Below are 16,081 nucleotides of genomic sequence, written 5' to 3' on the forward strand. Positions count from 1 at the left end.
TTTCGAAACCTCCTTTGGACACTTTCCAATGTCAGCACTGGCAAGTCCCTTTGCACCTTTGGTTTTTAAAAATTTTCTCAGTTTAGAAAATAGTATATGCCTTTATTCCTTCTATCCAAGTGCATGCCCATATATTTCCCTATTCTGTATTCCATCTGCCACTTCTTTGTCCATTCTCCTAATCTGTCTAAGTGCTTCTGCAGACTCCCTGCTTCCTCATCTCCACCTGTGCTTCCACCAATCTTGGTTTCATGCATAAACCTGGCCACAGACCCCTCCATTCTGTCATCCAAATGTCAAGTGTCCAGCAACAATGAATATAGAATTGAGTCAGGTTTTATAAACAAACATAAGCATTTATTAAACTCTGCTCAACAATAGCGAAAAGTATTCAAACGACTAACTTAACCGGAAGTTAACTGCTATACGGCAACTCTGGAACAGTTCTTAAAGTGGTAAATTCAAAAGTCCAAATGATTTATACAGTCAGTAAGGAGAGACTTTACTGGAAATGGATTTGTTTCGAAGATGTGACGTTACTGCTGATCCTGTCCAAAGGATTCACGACAAAGGAAAAAACGGCTTAAAGGAACTGACCTTTTTCCTGGCTGGTGAACACTGCACAAACCTTCCTGATCTTGCAGGAGTTATCTCAGATGCAGGCCACTATTCCTGAATGAAAATTCAATAATGTCGATCCTTTATAAAACTGCCGAATGACACCAACTTTACTCAATTCTTCGGGTTCCTGTACTTTAGTAAGGTCTTCACTCCCCAATACTAGACTGTAAAGGTAAATCAAAGGTGCAACACACAAAAACTTGCAGCGATTAGAGAAACTGCTGGCACAACGATTTTACTTTATGATAGAAAGTAAAACTCCACTTTAAAACGAAACTGTGTCACATAACAGAGTAACTGACGAATTAAACAATGAATCAACTGCGTAACAACAGAGGTTTCCCTTTTATATACCTGTAGGGAACATGTCATCACGTGACCTCACACTGGCAGGAAAATTACATCACCCCACCATCACAAGACCATTACGTCATGCTCACAAGTTACTCAATTACATCATGGTCATAAGACAGTCACAAGATACCCACAAGGTATGTAACACAAATCATTGACATATAATGTAATACCCACCCCTGTGGGACACTACTAATTACTGGCAGCCTACCTGAAAAGGACCCCTTTATTCCTACTCTTTACCTCATGCCAGTCAGCTAATCTTCTTTCCATGCTAGTAGTACTGAAATACCATGACCTTTTATCTTGTTAAGCAGACTCACATGTGGCAACTTGTCAAAAACCTTCTAAATATCCAAGTCAACAACATCCACTGACTTGTCCTTTGCCTATCCTGCCTATTATTTTCTCAAAGGATTTGTCAGGCAAGATTTCTCCTTAAGGAAAACATGCTGACTTTGCCCTATTTATCATGTGCCTCCAAGTATCCTGAAATCTCATCCTTAAAAATAGATTAGAATATCTTCCTAACCTGAAGTCAGGCTAACTTTGCCCTTTCTACATGCCTTTTCTATCTCCATTGTAATTTGTACCCCACGTCCTGGCCACTGTTTGGAGGCCTATATATTTCTCTCATCGGGGTCCTTATAGCATTGCTTCTTAACTCTACCCACAATGATTCTACATCTTCTAACTCTATGTCACCGCTTTATCAGGATTTGGTTTTGTTCTTTTACCAACCAAGCCACCCCATCCGCTCTGCCTTCCTGCCTGTCCTTTCAATACAATATGTATTTATTTAGTGTCAGAAACATAGTAGCTGTGGCTTCCCTCAGCCCACTCCACCAACAGTATCTAAAGTGGTATATTTATTATTATACCATAAGACAGAGGAGCATAGTTAGGCCATTCGGTCTTTTGAGTCTGCTCCACCATTCCATCATGGCTGAGTTATTATCCTTCTCAACCCCATTCTCCTGCCTTCTCCCTATAACGTTCGACACCCTGACTACTTAAGAGCCCATCATCCTCTGCTTTAAATATATTCAATGGTTTGGCCTCCACAGCTGCACAAGGCAAATGAATTCCACAGATTCGCCACCCTCTAGCTAAAGAAATTCCTCCTTGTATCTTTTTTGAATGGATGTCCCTCTAGTCTGTGCCCTCTGGTCCTAGACTCACCCACTATAGGAAACATCTTCCCTACATCCACTCTATCCAGACCTTTCAATATTTAATCAGTTTTAATGAGATAAGCCCTCATACTTTTAAACTCCAGTGAGGGGAACAATCATTGGGTTACTCTGAAGTGGCTGTCTGTTTACTTTCCCTATCCTGCCACTCACCCAGCTACCTGCCTCCTGCAACTTAAGGGTGACCACCTCCTCATTCTCCCATATGAGCTAAGTGTCATCTGCCTCCACCATCATCCCTGGCACCATAACCTAGGCTCCCAGCACTCTCTACGTAAAACAAAGCTTGCCCAGCTATTCTCACTCCATTCCTGCTTCTAATACTTTCCGTGATGCCAACATTCTGTTTCCTTCTCACATTCCAGTTATCCCACTCACTTGAATCAGATTGCTGATCTACAAAGTTGATGAGCAGCAATGGTGACATCCTGTATTCAGTTTTATATACATCAACCTAATTTATTAAAATTATTGAGAAATAGCTTTTTTATGGAACAATAAATAAAAAATAATTTTAGCTGATATAACTCAAGCGTAGTATGCAATAGACAGAGCAAAGCAATGTCACAACCAATGGGTTAGATAATAGGTCTGCATCCTAGTTAGTATTGGCAGAGAGCAAATACATAGCTAGTAGGAGAGGGAAGCCTCAGCAACATCCCCATTCTCAGTGTTTGCAAGCCACAGCATGTAAGTACTAAAGATAAGGCTAGAAGACTCACCACTATGTTCAGCTGGAAATGCTGCATGGGTCTTCCTTTTGAGATCCTCACAGACCCAGCCTTCAGCAATTTGATGCAGTCATTTGATAGTATGTAATGGCTGAAAAGTTCAAAGTAAATTTATCATCAAAGTACATATATGTCATCAGCTACAACACTGAGATTCATTTTCTTGCAGCATGCTCAATAAATCCATAATAGAAAAATGACTATAATATAATCAGTGGAAGACTGCAACAACTTGGGTGTTCAACCAGCGTGCAAAAGACTGCAAATACAAAAAGAAAGAAACAATAAACAAACAAACAAATAAATATATAAGCAATAAGTATTGAGAACATGAAAAAGTGGTTGTAGTAACATCTCAGTAATGGGACAAGTGAAATTTGAATGAAGTTATCCCCTTTGATTCAAGAGCCTGATGGTTGAGGGGTAATAACTGTTCCTGAACCTGGTGGTGTCCGTCCTGAGGCTCCTGTACCACCTTCCTGATGGCAGCAACGAGGAAAAAGCATGACCTGGGTGATTGGGGTCCTTCATGATGGATGCTGCTTCCTCTGACAACACTCCGTGTAGATGTGCTGAAATGTGGAGAGGGCTTTACCCATGATGGACTGGGGCGGATCCACTACCTTTTGTAGGATTTTCCATTCAGGGGCATTGGTGTTTCCATACCAGACTGTGAAGCAGCCACTCAGTATTCTCTCCACCATACATCTATAGAAGTTTGTCAAAGTTTTAGATGTCATGCCAAATATTTGCATACTCCTAAGGAAGTAGAGATGCTGCCATGCTTTCTTCGTAATTACATTTACATTCTGGGTCCAGGACAGGTCCTCTGAAATGATAACACCAAGATATTTAAAGTTGCTGGCACTCTCCACCTCTCCCTCTCTGCTGAGGATTTGTTCATGGATATCTAGTTTCCTCCTGCTGAAGTCAATAATCAGCTCCTTGGTTTTGCTATTGTGGCACCACTCAGCCAGATTTTCAGTTTCCCTCCTATATGCTGATTTAACACCACCTTTGAATAGCATTGAAAGCATTGGATACAGCAAAGGCTGTGGGCCCAACCAGCATCCAGGCAGTATCTGTGGAGAGGAATAAACAGTCAACGTTTCAAGCCTCATCCTTAAATCAGCATAAAGTGTCTCAGCCCGAAACATTGACTGTTTATTCTTCTCCATAGATGTTGTCTGACCGGCTGTTCCTCCAGCATTTTGTGAGTTACTTTGGATTTCCACATCTGCAGGATCTCTTGTGTAGGTAGTAGTGAAGATCAGCACTCCAGAAATAGCCATGCTTCTTATGAAACACACATAAAAGTTGCTGGTGAATGCAGCAGGCCAGGCAGCATCTCTAGGAAGAGGTGCAGTCGACGTTTCAAGACTAACTGAAGGAAGAGTGAGTAAGGGATTTGAAAGTTGGAGGGGGAGGGGGAGATCCAAAATGATAGGAGAAGACAGGAGGGGGAGGGATGGAGCCAAGAGCTGGACAGGTGATAGGCAAAAGGGATACGAGAGGATCATGGGACAGGAGGTCCGGGAAGAAAGACAAGGACGGGGCGGTGGGGGGGGGGCACCCAGAGAATGGGCAAGGGGTATATTCAGAGGGACAGAGGGAGAAAAAGGAGAGTGAGAGAAAGAATGTGTGTATAAAAGTAAGTAACAGATGGGGTACGAGGGGGAGGTGGGGCATCAGCGGAAGTTAGAGAAGTCGATGTTCATGCCATCAGGTTGGAGGCTACCCAGACGGAATATAAGGTGTTGTTCCTCCAACCTGAGTGTGGCTTCATCTTTACAGTAGAGGAGGCCGTGGATAGACATGTCAGAATGGGAATGGGATATGGAATTAAAATGTGTGGCCACTGGGAGATCCTGCTTTCTCTGGCGGACAGAGCGTAGATGTTCAGCAAAGCGGTCTCCCAGTCTGCGTCGGGTCTCGCCAATATATAAAAGGCCACATCGGGAGCACCGGACGCAGTATATCACCCCAGTCGCCTCACAGGTGAAGTGTTGCCTCACCTGGAAGGACTGTTTGGGGCCCTGAACGGTGGTAAGGGAGGAAGTGTAAGGGCATGTGTAGCACTTGTTCTGCTTACACGGATAAGTGCCAGGAGGGAGATCAGTGGGGAGGACTGAAACGTCGACTGCACCTCTTCCTAGAGATGCTGCCTGGCCTGCTGCGTTCACCAGCAACTTTTATGTGTGTTGCTTGAATTTCCAGCATCTGCAGAATTCCTGTTGTATGTTTCTTATGAAGCTGTTCTGGTGCTATTGCAACTCTGAACAATCTAATATAGGTAATTATCATCCAGTCAGTCCAATCTCAATCATCAGCAAAGTAATGGAAAGTGTCATTGATAGTGCAGTACTCACCCACAAATAAGCTGCTTACAATTATCCACTTCAGTTTTCTTTTGGAACTTCTCAGCTTCAGACCTCATCACTTCCATCGTCCATGCATAGATTAAAGATGTAAATTTCAGAGGAAAAGTTATAGTGACAGCCCTTGACATCAAGACAGCATTTGACCAAGCGTGGCATCAAGGAGCCTTGGTGATGTGGACAACAGATATCAAAGGAAAAATACCTAAAAGCTAAGTCACACTTCAGTCACAATCTGAAGCGATTATGGTTCTTGTAGATCAATCAGTGCAGTTGCAAGATATCACAGCAGGAACTCCTGAATTAGGTTGTTAGGTGAAATGTATTATCTCAGCTTTAGGATGTAGCTTAGGAGATATTGGAATGTAAATGTCCATTCCAAGGGTTCGGAAATTATAAAACACAAAAGATACTTCTTTGAAACTGCAGTATTACAATATTACTGTTGGCTAAATTTAGCTTACAGGTTCCAAAGTGGTATTGGGCTGAAGATGGCAGTGACAGACTTCTCCCTTTGGCAGTCTGAGGTACCCACCTGCTTCAAGCACATTTCGGTTATACCAGTGCCTCAGAAGAACATGGTCTCAATGACTATTATCCAGTCTTACTTGCATCCACTATAAAGAAGTGCTTTGAGAGGTTGGTGATGAGCCATACTAACTCCTGCCTAAAATGCGATTTGGGTCTGCTCCAATTTGCCTACCGTCATAGCAGGTGCCACTTCATTGGCTCTTCACTCAGCCCTTTATCATCTGGACAATTAAGGTGCAACAATTATACCAGTGCCAAAGAAGAATAGTGTGGGCTGCCTTAACGACTATCATCTGGTGGCACTCATATCGACTGTGCTGAAATGCTTTGAGAGGTTGATTATGACTAGACTGAACTCCTGCTTCAGCAAGAACTTAGACCCATTGCAATTTCCCTAACGCCACAATAGGTTAACAGCAGTGCAATCTCCATGGCTCTTCATGTGGCTTTAGACCACCTGGACAACACAAACACCTACATCAGGATGCTGTTCAACAACTATAGTTTAGCATTTAATACCATCATTCCCACAATCCTGACTGAGAAGTTGCAGAACCTGAGCCTCTGTACATCCCTCTGTAATTGGATCCTCGACTTCCTAACCGGAAGACCACAGTCTACGTGGGTTGGTGATAACATATCCTCTTTGCTGACAATCAGCACTGGCACACCTCATGATTGTGTGGCTAGGCATAGCTCAAATACCATCTACAAATTTGCTGACGATACAGCCATTGTTGGTAGAATCTCAGGTGGTGATGAGAAGGTGTACAGGAGTGAGATATGCCAACTAGTGGAGTGGAGCTGCAGCAGCATCCCTGACACTCAATGTCACTAAGACTAAAGAGCTGATTGTGGACTTCAGGGAGGGTAAGACGAAGGAACACATACCAATCCTCATAGAGGGATCAGAAGTGGAGAGAGTGAGCAGCTTCAGGTTCCTGGGTGTCAAGATCTCTGAGGATCTAACCTGGTCCCAACACATCAATGCAGTTATAAAGAAGGCAAGGCAGCGGCTATACGTTATTAGGAGTTTGAAGCCATTTGGCATGTCAACAAATATACTCAAAAACTTCTATGGTTGTATCGTGGAGAGCATTCTGACAGGCTGCATCACTATCTGGTATGGAGGGGCTGCTGCACAGGACTGAAAGAAGCTGCAGAAAGTTATAAATCTGTCAGTTCCATCTTGGGCACTAGCCTACAAAGTCCCCAGGACATCTTTAGGGAGCAGTGTCTCAGAAAGGCAACGTCCATTATTAGGGACCCCCAGCACCCAGGGCGTGCCCTTTTCTCACTGTTACCATCAGGTAGGAGATGCAGAAGCCTGAAGGCACACACTCAGCGATTCAGGAACAGTTTCTTCCCCTCTGCCGTCCGATTCCTAAATGGACATTGAACCATCGGACTCTATCTCACTTTTTTAAATATACAGTATTTCTGTTTTCGCACATTTTTAAAAAATCTATTCAATATACATAATTGATTTACTTGTTTATTATTATGTTTTTTTTCTCTCTCTGCTAGATTATGTATTGCATTGAATGGCTGCTGCTAAGTTAACAAATTTCAGGTCACATGCCAGTGATAATAAACCTGATCCTGATTCTGATTCTGATGTATACATCACGAGGCTCTCATTGACTACAACTCGTTACCCAATACTAACACCCGCTCAAATCTAATCAATAAGTCTTGGCATCCAGATGCAACTGGATCCTCAATTTCCTTACATGCAGACCTCAATCATTTCAGACTGGCAACAACACCTCCTCCACAATCACCATCAGTACACATGCACCACAAGGTTGTGTGCTTAGCTCCCTGCTCTACTTGCTTTATACTTATGACTGTGAGGCTAAATACAGCCCCAATGCCTTATTTAGGTTTGGTGATGACAGCACTGTCATTGGCCAAATCAAAGGTGGTGACAAATCAGCTTATAGGAGGGAGACTGAAAATCTGGCTGAGTGGTGCCATAACAACAACCTTTCCCTCAATGTCAGCACACCAAGGAGCAGATTATTGACTACAGGAAGAGAAAACCGTAGGTCCATGAGCCAGTCCTCATAGTCATACTCATACTTTATTGATCCTGGGGGAAATTGGTTTTCGTTACAGTTGCACCATAAATAATTAAATAGTAATAAAACCCACAAATAATTAAATAGTAATATGTAAATTATGCCAGGAAACAAGTCCAGGACCAGCCTATTGGCACAGGGTGTCTGACCCTCCAAGGGAGGAGTTGTAAAGTTTGATGGCCACACGCAGGAATGATTTCCTATGACACTCTGTGTTGCATCTCGGTGGAATGAGTCTCTGGCTGAATGTACTCCTGTGCCCACCCAGTACATTATGTAGTGGATGGGAGACATTGTCCAAGATGGCAGGCAACTTGGACAGCATCCTCTTTTCAGACACCACTGTCAGAGAGTCCAGTTCCATCCCCTCAACATCACTGGCCTTACGAATGAGTGTGTTGGTTCAGTTGGTGTCTGCTACCCTCAGCCTGCTGCCCCAGCACACAACAGCAAACATGATCGCGCTGGTCACCACAGACTCGTAGAACATCCTCAGCATCGTCTGGCAGATGTTAAAAGACCTCAATCTCCTCAGGAAATAGAGACGGCTCTGACCCTTCTTGTAGACAGCCTCAGTGTTCTTTGACCAGTCCAGTTTATTGTCAATTCGTATCCCCAGGTATTTGTAATCCTCCACCATGTCCACACTGACCCCCTGGATGGAAACAGGGGTCACCGGTACCTTAGCTCTCCTCAGGTCTACCACCAGCTCCTTAGTCTTTTTCACATTAAGCTGCAGATAATTCTGCTCACACCATGTGACAAAGTTTCCTACCGTAGCCCTGTACTCAACCTCATTTCCCCTGCTGATGCATCCAACTATGGCAGAGTCATCAGAAAACTTCTGAAGATGGCAAGACTCTGTGCAGTAGTTGAAGTCCGAGGTGTAAATGGTGAAAAGAAAGGGAGAGGTGGAGATGGTCAGCAACTTTAAATTCCTTGGTCTTATCAAATCAGAGTATCTATCCTGGGTCTAGCATGTAAGTGCCATTACAAAGAAAGCACAGCAGTGCCTCTACTTTCTTGCGTAGATTCGGCATGTCATCTAAAACCTTGACTAATTTCTGTTGATGTGCAGTGGAGAGTATATTGACATAGAGGGCTATGTGCTAGGGAAATTGTAGGCTGTTTCTAGTGTAGGTTACATGGTCGGCACAACATTGTGGCCAAAGGGCCTGTAACATGCTCTATATTCCTATGTTCTATGTCCTTTTGTAGCATTTGTCAGGTTCTTCCTTTATGATACCACTTCATTCACCACCTAAACAGGAAGAGAAGAATTCGAAAGAGATCAGTGGAAGAGAGCAGTAAGGTAACAGGAAGGTAGAAATAAAGAGCGTATATAGCATGGTCAGGTTATCTAGATAATGCAGATAAGAAAGTAAAACAGCAACCTCCTGACTGACAGAAATAGAAGCCAAATAAAAGGGCAGAAGGATTAGTTAAATGCAATGTCACGTAGAAAAGAAATCAGTTCTCAACTGAAAGCTACATCAAAGGGTCAAAGAAGATGTGCTGAAAGCTACATCAGAGAAAGGTACACACTTCAGAGGGATACAATAATCAGAGAAAGTACTGCATACCTATGTGTCTGGTGGATATTTTTGTCAGGAATTGAATTGACCTTGTCTGACGTACTTATAATGGAACTGAAATAAGTACAATTCACCAGAAGGCAAAAATTTTATCCAGACTTTGTTTTTTGTTGTAGTTCTTGTGTTTCAATAGCTTTCTTACTATTTTAACAAAAGCCACTAATCATTAATTCATTTCCTCTCATCTGGAAAGCTTTTAATAGGAGATAAATGTAAAGATGCCATTATGTTTTGTCACTTGAAAAGTGAAGTGAAATTACATGGAGCAACACACAAGATTCTGGAGGAACTCAGCAGGTCAGGCAGCATCTATAGTCTTCTGACCTTTCCTATCAGATTTATTCTCCTTCAGCCATTTTGCTTCTGTTTATCACCTCCCACCTTCTCACATCATTCCCTTTTATCCCCCTCCCCAACTCTCCTGCCTTTCCCCTTGACCTACGCATTTATCTATCACTTGTCAGCTTATGCTCCTCCCACTCTCCCTTCTCTTTTATTCTGGCTTCTGCCCTCTTCCTTACAGTTCTGCTGAAGGATCTATGTCTGAAACATCAATCATTTATTTCTCTCCATAGATGCTGCCTGCCTTGCAGAGTTTCTCCAACATTTTGTGTGAATTTATATTGACATTATTTTTCTTGTTTTTTTAAAACAATGTACGCAATTTTAATGCGGTATTTCAGCCAAGTTGTCTAGGGATTTGTTCTGATCATACTTCAGAGCTTCCCTCAAGGGAAAATGAGGCATATTCATCTGCAGAGGTGCCACCTCTGAAGTTCCAGTGATACAGATGTGTGAAGAGACCACTGGAATGCGTTGACTGCACACCTTGCTAGTCAATGCTGGTGCTTCAGAAGCATTTCAGAATACAAAACTCATCTTAGGATTTAGATGAATGAATTTGTATTTGTCAGAAACGACTTATTTTTAGAACCAGAAAATCAATTAAAATAGTTAATGAAAAATAAGCTTTAAAGAAACTTTGGACAACATGCTAGATTATCAGTTGTTTTAATTAACCTTGAATTTTTGGAAGGCACAATCCTAGTCATGAATTACTGGTCTGTTCATTTGTGATAAGACTATGGACTGTTTAAAGTGGAAAGGTTAAAAGAATGCGTCATTGTGCATTTATTTTGTCCATTATCTGAATATAGTGCTATGTTCTAAAGCTTACTTTGGGACTTGCGAAAGACTACTAGACAGTTTGATAATGGTTTCTGCATTGTAAAGCGCTATTACAAATAAGGAATGACTAAAATGAGAAATCCATATTTAAAAATCCAATATTCATTAATTAATTCTTCCCATGTATAGAAACAAGCTTAAGAAGGTGAGTGGGTGAAAAATCTGATTTATTTCATTTAGGCACTATTGCCTCAGTACTCTTGATCCAGATAACATTGAAATTGATTACTGCTTCACACTGTCAGTTTTAGTGTGTAAACGTCAAAGGTTAGTGCCCTAAATTTCCAAGGCTTCCATTCGAATAACTGTTCTAATAATCGGCATTCTCATAATTCTAGATTGTAATAATTCTAAATAACATTCTAACAATCAACATTGGGTATAATTTACCACCAATATGCAGACAGGCCAGAACAATTTTAATTACCTCCTTCCTCCTACAGCATCATAAAGCATCGTAGTTTGATGGGCCCATTCCTGCACTATGCTGTTCTAGGTTCTAAGATGATAAGTAATTTCCATTTTTCAAAATTAGTGAGCTTTGATTAAGTGAAAATCAACCAAAAAAACATACTGGAAATGTTCAGAGGTTCCACTACGAGACAACGAGACACACCTCCCCCCCCCCCCCGCCCCATTCAGCATTTCACAAAAAACATTCCCTTCATGAATCCCTGTTCCACACTTCTATTTAGATTAACCACCCCTCTTTTTTCAACACAGGCAATTACAAGCAAGGCAACACTTGTTTTTTTCACCTCTTACCTTCTTACCATCAGAGACTTCCCATTCCCCCACCGCTCTATCCTTACAAGCCTTACAAGTTTCTTTTGTCTCCTTTTCAGTTCAATAAAGGGTCTGCTGCTTAAAACATTAAAACATGTTTCCTTTTCCACAGTGGCAGAATGATCTATTGAGAACTTCTAGTATTTTCTTTTTTTTTGTGCCAACATTAACAAAATGTTTTTGTTTGGTTTAAATGTTTTTTATTCTGCTAATATTTATATTGAAGCAGTCTGCCCTCATTGGTTTTGATGTTTTCTATTGTCATTAAAAAGGCCATAACTTCATTTAAGAGGTGTTGATTTCATTTAGTCACAGTCATAGAGCACTACAGCACAGAATCCATCCCTTTGGCCCATCCAGTAGGTGCTAAACTATTAATCTGCCTAGTCCCATCGATTTGCACTTGGACTATAACCCTCCAAAACCCTCACATCCATGTACCTATCCAAATTTCTATTAAATGTTGAAATCAAACCCACATCCACCACTTCCACTGGTAGCTCATTCCACACTCTCACCACCTTCTGAGTGAAGGATTCCCTCTCATGTTCCCCTTAAGCGTTTCATCTTAAGCATATCCTCTGGTTCAGGTCACACCCAATCTCAGTGGAAAAAGCCTGCTTACTTTTACCTTACCACACCCCTCAATCTCCTATGCTCTAACCTCAGGAGAGTTTCTAACTGCTAAAGACTATAGGTCTCTTTGCCTTGTCTATTCTCATAAGACAAAATTGCCATTCCATCAGTCAATCTGCACTTCCTCAATCATGAATCTAACCTTCTTTAGGTTGGGATGTAAAACCCTTGCATAATATTTCAGTTATGGTCTCACCAGCCTGGTGCAATTTGAACAGGACGACTTGAGTCTTGTCCTCAGTGTTCTGCCTACAAAGGCTTTTTGCCTTCCTACTTAGACCACAAGACCAATAAGATATAGGAGCAGAATAAGAGCATTTGGTCCATCAAGTTTGCTCTATGATTTCATTATGGCTGATCCGTTTTCTCTCTCAGTCGCAATTTCCTGCCTTCTCTCCATTTCCCTTCATGCCCTAACCAATCAAGAATCAATCAAACTCTGCCTTAAATATACGTAAAGACTTGGCCTCCTCAGCTGCCTGTGGCAACGAATTCCACAGGTTCACCATTCTCTGGCTAAAGAAGTTCCTCCTCATCTCTGTTCTTGAAGGATATTCTTCTATTCTGAGGCATTGTTCACTGGTCCTAGACTCTCCTACCATAGGAAACATCCTGTCCACATCCACTCTATCAAGGCCTTTCAACATTCGATAGTTTTCAATTAGGTCATCCCTCAGTCTTATGAGTTCCAGTGGATACAGGCCCAGAGCCATCAATGCTCTTCATTTGCCAAACCGTTCAGTCCTGGAATCATTTTTGTGAACCTCCTTTTTACCCTCTTGAGTATCAGCACATCCTTTCTAAGGTAAGTGGTCCAAAATTGCTCAAAATACTTACCAATGCTTTACAAAGCCTCAGTATTATATCCTTGCTTTTATATTCTAGTCCTCTTGAAATGAATGCTAGCATTGCATTTGCCTTCCTCACCATCAACTCAGCCTGCAAATTAACCTTTAGGGATCCTGCACGAGGACTCCCAAGTCTCTTTGCGCCTCAAATTTTTGAATTTTCTCTCCATTTGAAAAATGGTCAACACTTTTATTTCTTCTACCAAGGTTCATGACCATACACTTCCTGACACAGTATTCCAACTGCCACTTCTTTGCCCATTCTCCTAATCTGTCTAAGTCCTTCTGTAGTCTCTCTACTTCCTTAAAACTACCTGCCTCTCTACCTATCTTCGTATCATCTGCAAACTTTGCTACAAAGCCATCAATTTCGTCATCCCAGTCATTGCCCTATAACATAAAAATAAGCAGCCCCAACACAGACCCTTATGGAATGCAACTAGTCACTGGCAGCTAAGCAGAAAAGGCTTACTTTATTCTCACTCTTTGTTTCTTGCCAATCAGCCACTGCCTTATCCATGCTAGTATCTTTCCTATAATACTATGGGCTCTTAACTTGTGAAGAGCCTTCTGCAAATACAAGTACACAGCATCCAACGACTCTCCTTTGTCGATCCTGCTTGTTAGCTCCTCAAAGAATTCCAACAGATTTGTCAGACAATATTTTCCCTTAGGGAAGCGATGCTGAGCTCGGCCGATTCTATCATATGCCTTCAAGTACCCTGAAACTTCATCCTGAACAATCAACTCTACCCAAAAACTGTGGTCAGACTAACTGGCCTAATATTTTCTTTCTTCTGCTTATTTCCCCTCTTGAAGAGTGGAGTGACATTTACAATTTTCCATTCCTCCGGAATCGTATCATCCACGACCTTTACAACAAAGCCATCAATTGCATTGTCCAGGTCATTGGCATATAATATAAAAATATGTTGTCCCAACACAGACCCCTGTGAAACACCAGTAGTCACCAGCAGCCAACCAGAAAAAGATCCTTTGATTCCCACTCCTCGCCTCTGCCAGTCAACCACTGCTTTATCCGTGCTAGTATCTTTCCTGTAATACCATGGGCTCTTAACTTCTTTAGAGGCTTCATGTGCGGCCTTCTGAAAATCCAAGTACGTAACATCCACTGATTCTCCTTTGTCTGTCCTGATTGTTATCTCTTCAAAGAATTCCAACAGATTTGTCAGGCAAGATTGTCCTATGAGGAAACAATGCTGACTATGTCCTATTTTATCATGTTCCTCCAAGTACCCTGAAACCACCTCCTTAACAATCAACGTCAACATCTTCCCAACCACTGTGGTCAGTAAAACTTGCCTGTAATTTCCTTTCTTCTGCCTCTCTTCCTTCTTTAAGAGTGGAGTGACATTTGCAATTTTCCAGCCTTTTGGAAGCATTCCAGAATTTAGTGATTCTTGAAAGATCATTACTAATGGTTCCAAAATCTCTTCAGCCATCTTCAGAACCCTGAGGTGTACACCAATCTGGTCCAGGTGATTTATTTACTTTTAGACCTCTCTGTTTCCCAAGACCCTTCTCCCTAGTAATGGCAACTTCACTCACTTCTGATCCCTGACACTCTCGAACTTCCAGCATGATGCAAAATACTTATTCAGTTCGTCCGCTATTTCTACCATTACGAGCTCTCCAACTACATTTTCCAGCGGTTTGATATCCACTCTATTTGTATGTGAACCTCTGTAATTCATTTATTAGAACACACAGGTCACACGGGAACCAACACATTTGGAACTCTCACCATTTTTTTTAAAAAGGAAGAAAGCAATAGAATCATTACCCATTAATACTTAGTAAATTTGACTGCTAAGGTGTTAGTAAATCACCAGTTCATGCTAAATTCTTGGAAATTTGAGGCGTGCATGGGAAACAAATGTTATTAGTGAATCAGACATATTTTATTTACATCTGACATCCATTTTTGACACTAGCTAACAATTTATCAGACTTACTGTATAAAATTCATTGTCATAAGTTGGCATGATGTTTGAATACATATCCCTCCATTGCTTAAACAGTTGTTAGATTCTAAAAATCAAATCAAAATCAAAATGCTTCCCACATTTTGCAACTTACTAAAGTTGAGGAAATTTTGTACATGACCATTTTAACAAAACTTAAGAATGCATTTATACATCTGTAATCTATTTGTTGCAGTAGTCATTTTTAATCATTGCTGTTTTACTTGCAGATTGTTAAATTTAGAATAATGAAGTAATGATTCAGGGGCCAGAGTTTGGACCTAATTAATAAATTCTTCTAACTTAAAATTCAGTATTTATGGATAAAGGCATGAATATTACTTTATTTTGTTTGCTTGGAGCCCAACCCAGTTGTTTCCTCTGCCCACTTTGGCTGGCTTGGATATTATTAACCATTCTGAAATAAAGTATGTGTCTTTATATTTGAGGAATTACCAAGTTTAGTGGGACTTCCAATCTGTGTAATATACACTAAACGGGATGATAAAGCTAGATAATGAAACTGGGTCTTGGGAGAGAAAAAAATGCAATTCCGTTGCCGAGCACAAATCGATGTGCTGGCTGTGCTATTACCCTTTTGTCTCTTTCACATTTAAGTTTTCAGGCACTGTTTCCAGGAATTGTCATGGATTACAATGAAAGCTGTAGGAGATTAAACCAATGATTTAACCAAGAATAGATGCAAATACTCAGCAGCCCAGGCAATGTCTGTTGAAAGAGCAGTAGATTTAATGTCTCAGAGGAATGGCCCTTTATCAGGTTTAATTAAACTCTGAAGATGCAAAGGGTCAAGAAAAAAAGGATTACTAGAATTAATGGTGGTGATAAAGGAAATATAGTAGGATTATCAATATTTTGTAAAACCCTGTTCTACAAAATCTGAAGTTATTAGTACCTGTTAATGGCACACACTTTTTTTACATTAAAAATAAGTACTTGTAAATACTTCTAAATAAAAGCAGTCGTTGTCCATTTGTCCATCAAGTATGCTGGGCGCCACCATTTACATCAACGGAGCTGTAGTGGAGCATGTACCAAGCTTCAAATTTTTTGGTGTCCACATTTCCGAGGATCTCAGCTGGTCCCTGAACTCCTCCATCCTGGTCAAAAAGGCGCAACGGTGCCTTTAT

General features: G+C 41.2%; 1 protein-coding gene across 5 annotated transcripts in view; it reads left to right on the forward strand.

The window, feature by feature from the left end:
- Positions 1-16,081, forward strand: part of ipo11 (importin 11) — a 427,187-nt gene that overhangs the window by 341,330 nt on the left and 69,776 nt on the right. Inside the window, exon 31 of one of the 5 annotated variants that reach the window (XM_072252589.1) lies at positions 982-1,112. The exons of the other annotated variants lie outside the window; for them this stretch is intronic. Within the exon in view, the coding sequence (XP_072108690.1) occupies positions 982-1,089 (108 nt within the window). The 3' untranslated portion in view covers positions 1,090-1,112. The remainder of the gene's footprint in view (positions 1-981; positions 1,113-16,081) is intronic. 5 annotated transcript variants of the gene reach the window in all.

This window comes from Mobula birostris, chromosome 3 (genome assembly GCF_030028105.1).
Source record: "Mobula birostris isolate sMobBir1 chromosome 3, sMobBir1.hap1, whole genome shotgun sequence".
In the NCBI taxonomy this organism is placed as follows: Eukaryota; Metazoa; Chordata; class Chondrichthyes; order Myliobatiformes; family Myliobatidae; genus Mobula; species Mobula birostris.